This window comes from Nilaparvata lugens, chromosome 5 (assembly GCF_014356525.2).
Source record: "Nilaparvata lugens isolate BPH chromosome 5, ASM1435652v1, whole genome shotgun sequence".
NCBI lineage: Eukaryota > Metazoa > Arthropoda > Insecta > Hemiptera > Delphacidae > Nilaparvata > Nilaparvata lugens.
The window spans coordinates 49,843,162-49,855,685 of NC_052508.1; the positions used below are offsets into that span (position 1 = coordinate 49,843,162).

At 35.0% G+C, this 12,524-nt stretch overlaps 1 protein-coding gene across 3 annotated transcripts in view; it reads right to left on the reverse strand.

The window, feature by feature from the left end:
* Window positions 1-12,524, reverse strand: part of LOC111048637 — a 27,917-nt gene continuing 15,393 nt past the window's right edge. The window contains exon 4 of one of the 3 annotated variants that reach the window (XM_039428546.1): window positions 1-298. In XM_039428546.1, the coding sequence (XP_039284480.1) occupies window positions 286-298 (13 nt within the window). In that variant the 3' untranslated portion in view covers window positions 1-285. Of the gene's footprint in view, window positions 299-5,677; window positions 7,005-12,524 lie in introns of those variants that run through there. The other 2 variants (XM_039428545.1, XM_039428544.1) reach the window with 2 other exon arrangements.

The window sequence follows — 12,524 nt, forward strand, 5'->3', positions numbered from 1 at the left end:
TAAAGTTTCAGCTATTTTTAATTATTTAGAAATGTTTAATTTCATCTGAAAAAAACGTTTTCAATTATATACGTCTGTGTGCTGACTTGGACACTTTCTTGGGCTTGGGCAGGCCGTCACCCCCTTCGCACGGCGTCACCACTACTTTTGTATTTTTCGCCGGTTCATCACCACTGTGCATGTTGCGCACCATGTTTCCCTGTTTCATTAGCAAGTCGTCCATTTTCGATAAGGAGCTGCGGCACTCATCGTTATCTGATAGCAGAGCACTTTTCGAGTTGCATTTCATCGTCGAACACTACAAAACACACATGTACAACTACATTAATACACCAAAAACGTAATATCGATAAAAACTACAAACAAATAATAAGTGGCTATGACAATTTCAAGTCACTCTATTCAGTATGATATCCATCTCACTACAGCAATACTACACACTAGAACAAACAATATAACTGATATAGTCCTATATGGGAGGATTCCCACATATAAGTATTAGTGTATGTGTCCGGTTAAGTGAGAATAGTCAGTGCCATGAGAAATCATGAAAATAATATTTTCACAGTTCCAGTTACTGAATCTGATAGTGATATGTGGAAATTAGCCTTAAAGAGGTTGGTTTCGGTCAAAATATACTGATAAATGAATTTCTGCTGAGATAAAAGTGATATTCACTTCAAACAGTTAAAATTACTTGTAACATTGATGCTTCCCATTCAGGTGGGCCGTCCACTAGAACCGTTTTTGTCCGAACTAGCATCGACCGAAAACTACCGAACGCGATCGAACGATCCCCCAACAAAGAAAGGAATAGATGCTCGTCCATTGCAACAGGTTAATACACGGCTGTGCACGGCCGTCTCCGGCCGATACATTTTTTGATCCGAATTGAATGAGATTTTCCGGCTCTATCCGGCCGAACTAACTATAGTGAAGTCCACTTTAGTGGCTTGAGATGCGCGTGTACACTAGCGTCAGGTGATAAATTTTCATAACGGCAAGGAAAGTTGTGTGAGTGCGCCACACCAGATTTTTTGAAGTTGTTCTGTTTTATAAAGTTGTAACTATGAACAATAAAAAGTTGATAAGTTTGGTTCAAGAGCATGTTTCAATGTGGGATGTATGAGAGACAAAAGATATCATCGTCGTGATGTTCAAAGGAATCTGTGGACAAAGATTGCTGAACAAATAGAATCTAAAGAAAATCTCAATATAATCATTTTTTATGAAAAATTTTATGGTTATGATAGTAGTTAATTAAATAATTGGCAACCAGCCAAGTACTGAACTAGACTGACAGAAACGGTTCCAATGGATGACCATATTCGGCCGAATTAACGGCCGGCAGATTCGTCCGATTCAACAGTCGAACGGATCGGTTGAATACGGTTCCAGTGGACGGTTAACCTCAGTCAATAAACCGAAAGTTTGAAGAGAATCGCATTATGGAGAATATTACAAAACACACATGTACAACTACATTAATACACCAAAAACGTAATATCGATAAAAACTACAAACAAATAATAAGTGGCTATGACAATTTCAAGTCACTCTATTCAGTATGATATCCATCTCACTACAGCAATACTACACACTAGAACAAACAATATAACTGATATAGTCCTATATGGGAGGATTCCCACATATAAGTATTAGTGTATGTGTCCGGTTAAGTGAGAATAGTCAGTGCCATGAGAAATCATGAAAATAATATTTTCACAGTTCCAGTTACTGAATCTGATAGTGATATGTGGAAATTAGCCTTAAAGAGGTTGGTTTCGGTCAAAATATACTGATAAATGAATTTCTGCTGAGATAAAAGTGATATTCACTTCAAACAGTTAAAATTACTTGTAACATTGATGCTTCCCATTCAGGTGGGCCGTCCACTAGAACCGTTTTTGTCCGAACTAGCATCGACCGAAAACTACCGAACGCGATCGAACGATCCCCCAACAAAGAAAGGAATAGATGCTCGTCCATTGCAACAGGTTAATACACGGCTGTGCACGGCCGTCTCCGGCCGATACATTTTTTGATCCGAATTGAATGAGATTTTCCGGCTCTATCCGGCCGAACTAACTATAGTGAAGTCCACTTTAGTGGCTTGAGATGCGCGTGTACACTAGCGTCAGGTGATAAATTTTCATAACGGCAAGGAAAGTTGTGTGAGTGCGCCACACCAGATTTTTTGAAGTTGTTCTGTTTTATAAAGTTGTAACTATGAACAATAAAAAGTTGATAAGTTTGGTTCAAGAGCATGTTTCAATGTGGGATGTATGAGAGACAAAAGATATCATCGTCGTGATGTTCAAAGGAATCTGTGGACAAAGATTGCTGAACAAATAGAATCTAAAGAAAATCTCAATATAATCATTTTTTATGAAAAATTTTATGGTTATGATAGTAGTTAATTAAATAATTGGCAACCAGCCAAGTACTGAACTAGACTGACATAAACGGTTCCAATGGATGACCATATTCGGCCGAATTAACGGCCGGCAGATTCGTCCGATCCAACAGTCGAACGGATCGGTTGAATACGGTTCCAGTGGACGGTTAACCTCAGTCAATAAACCGAAAGTTTGAAGAGAATCGCATTATGGAGAATATTAGGCAATATGCACGTGACATTTTTCTTGAAGTATAAAAGAAAATATTTTACTTTTTACTGAAGTTCTAGAGGAGGTGATATTAAGGTGAATATAAGGTGATATTATGGAGAATATTAGGCAATATGCACGTGACATTTTTCTTGAAGTATAAAAGAAAATATTTTACTTTTTACTGAAGTTCTAGAGGAGGTGATATTAAGGTGAATATAAGGTGATATTATGGAGAATATTAGGCAATATGCACGTGACATTTTTCTTGAAGTATAAAAGAAAATATTTTACTTTTTACTGAAGTTCTAGAGGAGGTGATATTAAGGTGAATATAAGGTGATATTATGGAGAATATTAGGCAATATGCACGTGACATTTTTCTTGAAGTATAAAAGAATATATTTTACTTTTTACTGAAGTTCTAGAGGAGGTGATTGATATTAAGGTGAATATCCATATTGAATAGAGTGACTTGAAATTGTCACAGTTAAACGCGTTATTGCTTGTGGCAACATCAAGTAGTTTTATTAAAATTAGGCACATTAAAATACAAAATATAGCCTATGCTTGAATCAATTATTGAATGCTTGAAACAGTAAGATTTGAATGTGCCTATGAAGTCAAGTACAATGTAATTACTGTATTTTATTTTTTCAAGATGATTTCAAAAGCCTCCTCATTCATATCTACCGTCAATAACTTGACAGACAATTACCACATTCGTACAGCAAACATGCATCAATTAGAATTAATTCTATTTGATCGTGAATTAATTTTTTGATGAATGCGTGCTTGTTTTTAATCAATTCCTTATTATTTTTTTTGTATGTACAGATGGATAATCATTACTTGAATGGATACTCGCGATCCTATTCAATTATTTGTAAAAATTGAGTCTTTATGTCCAAGAAATGTATCTGAATTTATTGGCTTTCAGGTTTGAATGGTTATTAATTTGTTCTATTTTCACAACTAAGCACAGATGATCGGGGAAGAGAAACTAAGGATACATTGTTCTATAACTCTACAAATTTGGGTAACAGATATAGATATCTTAGAGATGTAGATATAAAAACCTATACGATTGCACATCACTCTGTGTGTGGGGGGCCCCTGAAGGTGATTATTAACTCTTAAATGTACGTTTTCGCTTATGCGACTTCGGCCGACAACCTAGGAAGAATATCTTTACTTCTTATTGGAGTGCCCACGCGTTGACAGAATGAAAATCTATGAATACTTCCATAGGAATCAACGGTAGACGAATTCTTTCTCAGTAATCGGTCACAGTCGCATAGGCCTAAACGAAAACTCTCAATTAGTTTTGGGTTGAGTGACGCATTTTCGTTCTGTCAACCTTATTAAACTGTTACATAAATCGATATTTGTTATTAATAAGCTGTAGCCCTCTCCCAGTTTTATTCCAATATTTATTTCTATTGCCTAATCATTATTTTATATCATATTAAGAGTCACCGAGTTCAGAAATAAGCCCTGGTACGATAGGCATTGTAATGAATTGAAGAGGGAGTTACGCAAAGCATACAGAAATTTTAAAAGTAGAAGTCAAGATCTAAGCGCACTAAATCATTTCATGAGCTGTAAAATGTTGTACAAGAGTACAGTAGAACAGAAAAAGAAAGAATTCAATGATAATATAAGACAAAAGTTTAAAAATGTTAAAAACGCGGAAGAATTCTGGGGAACGGTACGGCTGGTCAGGGGGAAAAAGAATGCAGGATTTAACCACATTAACTTGGAGGAATGGGCGAGATTTTTTAAAGAGAAATATGAACCAACTACTATTGGAAATAATTGTATATTGTTCGATGTAAGACATCCACTTATCGATAAACCAGTGGATTTGTTGGAGTTAGAGAATAAACTGAGAAGGCTAAAGAATGGGAGTGCACCGGGCTTGGATATGATTTCATACGAATTTTTCAAATTTTTAGCTTTCGAAGGAAAAGAGTTGATGATTCACCTATTCAATTCAATATTAGATACGAGTGAAATTCCAACAACTTGGTCAAGGCTTAAAATATTCTTGCTGTTTAAGAAGGGCTGTAAACTGGATCCCAAGAACTACAGAGGTATAGCTATTGCGAATTGTATCCTCAAACTTTATAAGAATAATTCTAAATCTTGATAGAGAGCAATCATGCAAGCCATTCTTCAGTAAGTTAAAGTTCATGACGGTGTACAGCCTGTACATTTATAGGACAATATTATATAAAAGAACTAACGAATCTAGATTCCCACGGCAAGTAGATATACATAATTACAACACAAGAAATAAAAATAATTTTACAATAAAGAAACACAATAAGGAAAAATATAAACAAAGTCCAACATACATGGGAATAAAATTTATTGGTTGTCTCCCAAGTTGCATAAGACATGAACCTGATAGATCAAAATTTAAGGAATTGCTGAGAGCATATTTGATGGATTTAGCATGCTACAGTATAAATGAGTTTACTGTAAAAAAATGAATTTTATACAGTCACTAATTTCTCTTTAGCTTTAAGTTAGTTTTAGTTTTTGACTTTTTCATGTATGTTTTGGAAAGAAATAAATGATTGATTGATTGAATATCTGTCTCAATAGGTATTACTTGCTTGAGTAGCAACTTTCCTTTCACAAAAGTTCCACATGCACGAAAGTACAAATTCAAAGCACTAATAATTCTTCGGTCAAATTGCACTAAAGAAAATTAAATTTAACTTAGATACATCATTCAACTGAGCTGTTGCAACAGCTTACTTCCCTATTCAGCTCCATAAGATGATTCCATCCTTTATGATTGAATGTAATTTTCTTTTGTGCAACTGGCCGATAACGTTTTAAATTGTACTTAATAAAGTATTTATTTTTATTATCTGAAATGTCTGTATTCCAGATAGATGGCCAATCCTGGATATCAATCAGGAATTTCTCAGGAACTACATGTTCATCAATCAACAGTGTCCAAAACAATTTATGAAGTGAGCGATTTGATTGTCCAGAAAGTTAATGTTCGGGTGAAATTTCCTCTAATCAAGGTGAAATAAATGCAGCAAAATTAGAATGGCAAGAATGCTTCAAGTTTCCTAAATGTATTCGAGTTGTTGACTGCACACACATTAATATCTTAAAGCCTACTGATCATGGTGATGAATATGTCAACAGGAAGGGATTAACAACCATTAATGTACAATGTACTTGTAATGCAAAAGAAGAATTCAAAATTGTAGATGCAAGATGGCCGAGCTCTGTTCTCGATTCCAGAATATGGAAGAGCTCACTGATAAGAGAAAACGTGAAAGGATTTGAACGTTGCATGATGTTAGGAGACTCTGGCTATGCAATTGAACCCTGGTTAATGACTCCTTATTTGAATCCGCAAACCCCTGAAAAGAGAAAATACAACAGTATGGACTGTTCAAATAAGAACGAGAGTAATTATTATTGAGCGATGTTTTGGACAATTAAAGATGAGATTTCCTTTTACACACCACCCTTGCAGAATACCTTTAAGAGAAGTTCCAAAACTAGTTGTATGCTGTATAATACTGCATAATGTTGCCAAGTACTTGCAAGATCCAGACTTTTCCGACCCATTAGATGAAGAAATGAATGGCGAAGATGACAATTGTCACGCAGTTATTGTTGAAAATGATAAAAAGAGACAAATCCGACAGAAAGGATGTCAAGTCAGGCATCAACTGACAGCTACCATCGATTGTTTGTTATAATTATAAAAATGAGTTCAGTTTCATTAAATTTATGAGTTACTCAGACTTTAACCTTTAGAATATCCTAATTTAAATATAAAAAGGAAAGTTCAAGATGAATTTGTTATTGAATAATTTAATGCAAAAGTTTCTTCTAGTCTAGTTAAATATAAATTCAAATTATGAAATTAAATATGAAAACATGATATTTACCATTATTAAAAAAATTATGATCAAACGTTTTTATAGAAATTTATACATACATGACCTATAACATATGAAAACAGTAAAAAAGTGCTATTCAAGATTAAAGGTAAGGGATTTTATTGTGTTTCTTAAAATATTCTATTTGGGCTAAAGCAGCCTCTTTCTTTGCCCTTGCTGCAGCCAATTGTACTAAAAGAACAACTCTCTGCAGTTCTGCTGTAGAGAAGTTTTTGGTTTCAAATTTTTCAGACTTAGAATGAAATTTATGTTTCTTTGGTGGTTGTGCTTCAAACTCCAAAACAAGCACATTGGGATTAAGATCAGAGCATAAGCTGTAGATGCTGTGCCTCCAGGCAGCTCATTGCAGCTGCTGCTCAGATCATAAGTTGACTCTCTCTTTGATGGTCTACTTGGTTTTGTTTTTTTTCTTGCTTGTTGTGTGGTTTCAAAACCCCACATTGTATTGTTCCTGAAAATGCAAATCTAAAATGTAATCCAATGCAGTCTTGTTAGTAACAGTTGTATTTGGAACACAAGTGCTGAGATTACATGTTGAAATTACTCCTTATTCCATGGATGCCTGTGACCACTTTGTCACAGGAGTGAAATAGGTTGAGTTCGTTTGCGCTTCTATTACTTTCATGGAATAGAACTTATATTCCTTATATTATACCTATAGTGAGGTCCACGTTATAATGGCAGTGTTTGATAGGCAATTGTATTGCTATCACCATGTCTATCATTCAACAAAGTAGATAGCGCTATCTCTTTATTGCCAGATCGTCTTTTAACAATGCAGAATTAATAATTAATTAACAAAATATTTTATCTTAGTTACAAGATTTCATTATGAAATTATTGAAAAATATAATGTATTGCTTGATAAAATAGAATTGATTATTTAAAACGATAATGGACAGTTAATATTACATCAATAAACCTGTATCAGCTACCATCAGTAACCGTCTATAGAAGGCATTGACAAAACAGAGGATCGGCAACGTTGTTCTCCTATCTTTCTTCACTGCCATTATAACGTGGACCTCACTATAGTTCGCAAGTTTGCATCAAATGTAAGCGCGGCCCAACGCTGGTTACACACTGGGCGGTTTCTGGCGCGGCGGCGAAACTGCCGTCGCCGCCTCAAAAAAGGTCGAGCTAACTCATTCAGTGGCAAAAATAACGCCAAACATCGAGCGGCAGTAGTTCTTCATCGCAAATGTGTTGTGACTTTTCTGTTTCATGAGTGTTCAGTTAATTGTATTTTGCACATTTTTCTAAAGTATATATTATTAAGTGTTTAACTCAAAATGGAAAGGCAACAACTTTTAGCACTTTTGCTGTACCGTCGAAGGAAAAGAAGACAACAGAGAAATCGTCTTGTTTGGATTCATCCCATAAACCTGAGAAGAAAATAAGTTGGAGCATTTTGTACGTTGTTTGAAGACTTGAGAAATGAAGAGGCAAAATTCTTTAATTATTTTCGTATGTCCGTTTCTTCATTTTTGATGAGTTACATTGCCACATTAAAGGCATTTTTCCTTGTCATCAAGAGTTTCAAAATCCCCCCTAATCACCATACACACTTCCTTCCACGCATTCCTTGTTGCATCTCGATCCTTAAATATGTCGAGGGTTTTGTCCCACAAAACTGGCCTCTGTTCTACAAATGATATTAGCAACTCATTGTCTATTAACTCACTTATTTTCTCACACTCGTCAACCACAAACACTTAAAACAATAAATAAATGTTATAAACAACTCATAAACTTTACAGAAAGACACAAATTAAAAGGCTGATTTTCAAAAACATCTGACTTGGAGCAACTGGGAAAGACGACTGATCAGCGACGACGGTAGACAACCGCCAAATGTGTAAACGCCCATTTGGTCACGTACGCCACTGCGTAGACAAGAGCGGCAAAAACACCGCCAGCCGTTGTGGCATTGGAAGGCTACACAGCTGCCGCCAACGGCAATATGGCCGCGCGGCGTTTCTGCCGCCCAGTGTGTAAGCTTTAAGTCTATAGACTACTGCTCGAACGGCGGCGACGGCGAAATTACCGCTGCGGCAGAAACTGCCCAATGTGTAACCGGTGTAACTCGCATCCAATCAATACAATGTAACCGCGAAGTTATCCAGTTGGTCTTGATCTTGATACCATTATTGATTAACTATAGGCCTATAGGTAGGCAAAATATCGCATTCCCGAAAGTCGTACGGCGACGTATAGCCAAACTATATAACACGAACTTCCTGTTTCTGCTTTACAATTATCAAAGCATTCGAATAATACAAGCATTTCGCCATTTAAAAGCAAAAACCTAACCCCCTGACATACTCTTTCACCTTTTAACCCCTCAAAGTTTCTTCATCTTATAAGTCGTTTTAATACTTTACAGTTCGGCTACACGACACCGTATGATTTTCGGGAATACGATATGTCGCCTATCTCACATCAATGACAAATGTTTTAACATGTTAGTGCTAAAATTTTTTCTATTGATTCAGTTCAATTTTCTCGTTGCCTGTTTTGTTCTTGTCAGTTTTCTTCCTTAGTCTCGTTTTCATAATTATTGTTTATCTTTTTCATCAACTGCTTAACTGTTATAGGAACCCCAAGTTTTCTTGGTAAAGTACTATAAGTTTTTTTAATGCAAAATCCTTTTTGTTTTTCATTTTTGGTGCTTGGGACTTTTGTAGTACCTCCGGGTAGCTTGGAATATTCATTGCTAAAAAAATAAGCGTATTCTCCAAACTAATGACCTATTCTTTTTGGTTTTCAAAATCTTCCATATCTGACATTATTGCGAATAAATTAAGTTGAATGAAAAACTAATAAATTAACTTCAAATTAAACTTATCATGATTAAATTGTTGAAATATATTTATTACAAGTGAAATGGGCTCTTGTTTTGTTTTAACCCTTCACTATGAGAATTCTATAAGAACAGAGTAAGACGAATCAGCTGATGAAATGATATGTGAGCATTTGATCCAGATTTCAGGAGCATAAGGTATTGTATGGGCCAGCCATTTGAATCGACCGCGCTCACCCATGGCCATCTAGCATGCCACCGCCATCAGCCGCTCTGAGGTCGCCTAGCTCAATATGTAGTTGGCACTGTTCTCCCTGGCTTCCCCCGCCTTTTTTGCTTCCCAGCTCTCTTCCGTTTTGTAACTGCTTGATGAAGCTTGTTGTCCTGACGCCACACGGTTGTGTCTCCTTTTAAAGAAGTTATAAATGTATTACCGCTTCGCTTGTCTGAATTTAAACTACTACCGCAACTAGTTAGGAAAAGTTGTTGTTAGAGTACTCCGCTAAATATCTAGATTTGGATCTTCTTTGTGTAATCTCTTTGCTGCAACATGGGCCCATGTATTCATCATCGCCAGTGCAAGTGAATCCTGATTATCTGAACGTGTTACCGCCTACCAGAACGAGGAGACCACTCTTACAGTCCACTGTGAATCCGCCATACCCAAATGAGACGCCTTTAAAGGTAACAATTTTATTTTCTGAGCTACTAAGTAACGTGTTTAGAAGTCCACCTCACTGGCTCTAACACTGTACCAAAAATTTATTAATTACTTAATTTTATTTTATTTATTTTATTTTCTCCTTATTTGGACATAACTTTGAATATCCATTTATTAAATTTCTAGTTAATAATTTTGATTTGTTGGATTGGTACAACTGGACGAAGCCTTGTCGGTTGACCAGCCAGCGATTTCCTTTTCTTCTTGTTCTAAAAGGCCTAGCTGTGGCATCTCAAAATGTAGCATGTGATTTGATTTATGAAATATCTAAAATTTTACTACAAAATTTTTCTTTTAAATTATGCTAAAGTAGCATAAATGTAAATCTACAATGCCTGATTGAATTTTATATTTGAATAACCCCAGTTGGGTTTTTTTTTATTTTACCATTAATTTTGAATGACCGGACAAATATAATACCAGGATAAATACAGGATGAAGGAGACTAAACATTTTCCATAAACTCAAGCAAATTCCAAATTTTGGAATTCAAGTACAGTATGAAAGTTAAATTTCCATTTACAATTCGAAGTGGGGTAAGCAGAACACTTGTTTTACAATTCGGCTTCTAATTCAACCAAGTCCATCGAATTTTATGAGTTTCAAACTTCGTTAATCGTCGCTTATCTACGATTCCACATCACACTGAAGCTTCAGTTGTAGGCCTACCGGGTTACTAACATAGATTTAATAATCAAAACTTGTAAACTGAATATTTTGTAACTTCAGAAATGAAATTGATTTTTAATGTTGAAAATATAAGATTCAATCGGACTTGGCTTAAATTTTATTTCAACCAGGATTGCCAAAATATTCACTGGCCCTCATGACCAGCATTGCTTCCTACTTGTTAGGCAGTCTTATTTGAGATTACTCAAATAGGGTTGGTTACAATTGGTAGCGGAGCGTGGTTCTGCCTTTTAATTTATATGGAAATCTTGGTTGAAATTGAAGTATAATTTATTTAGTATGGTTACTGAGAGAGAGCTTAGTACTGAGCAATTATTTTCATGATTTGTATTTTGTACCGTATTGAATTGTTTCACTTGCTATAACCATCGATTTTGTAATCATGGAAAAACTAAATCAGACTATTTCTGATGAAATTGATCTGAGTAAATTTTTAACTCAGAAAATTATTCCTGATTATCTTGTGAAACCTAACCTTGTTTTTGAACTCATGACCTTGGGAGAAGACTTGTCAAGTCTTGAGTCATGCAATCCCTCAGCGTCTTCTCTCAACAATTAAGAGAGATAAATTTGATAGATTGCAAGGACCTTGTGAAGCCCTATCATCATACGTGACAAGTATCAAAGAAGCAGCGAAATTATTATTATTGGATGAGAGTGAAGCTGAAATTGTAAGTACAATCATATCTGGTCTTAATCCTCAAGAGAGAAGTAGGTTAGTATTCATGAAAAAACCTGAATCATTCAATGACCTAAATATGCTTGCAGTTCATTCTCAAAATATTGCCTTCATTGATAATGAAAGAATGCATTTGTACAATAATACTTCTGTTCAAAATCATGCTTTTGGCAATTCTAATAATAAAAATCCCAATAAAAATAATTTCAACCGTAGGAATGATAGTGTATGCTACACATGCAATCAGAAAGGTCACATCTCTCGTAATTGTTATTCAAAAAACGAGCGGCGCGGTTTTCCAAAAGACAACACCTGATTTCTAATGCAAGTCTAAAAATAAAAAAGAATTATACTCACAAAAACCAATTAGGAAAGATTAAAAAAGGACTTTGTGGCGTTATCAATTCTAATAATAATCTGCCTTTTATTCCTGTTAGCTTTGGAAATAGCAAAATAACTCAGTCTGCTTTGATTGATACTGGTTCCTCTTACTCCTTTCTTTCATACAACTTATTTCATGAGTTGACTAAAAGTAATTTATTTATTTATTTATTTATTTATTCATATGCAAATACAATTCAGGTAAAAACAACAGGCATTTGCCCAAAACTGTTTCAAACCTTAATTTAGAATACACAGTCTAAAGGTTATGCTACTTACGTAACTTAAATGATAATTCGTACACAATTTTGAGTCCAATAAATAATGAGGTGGATTTCAATGTATTCAATAAAAACCTGATTTGTTCTGCTGCTAATTCTTCTGATATGACTATAAAAAAGGCTTGTATTATGAAAATCAGATTGCAACATATGACTTGGAAGTTTGAATTCCTTTTGAGTAGTGATTTGCCAGTCAAGATAATACTTGGTGCTAATTTTATAAAAATGTCAGATATGATTATTGATTTACCTAATAATCGATACTTCTTTTGCTTCAACCCTAGTACTACATTTCCTTTAATTCGTGATGCAAACAACAATGCTAATAAAAGAAATTTCTCGGTTAGTAATGTTATTCAAAAAATTATTCCTGGAGATGTTTCTCATCTTTCTGATTTTGAATTGAAAAGGGTGAA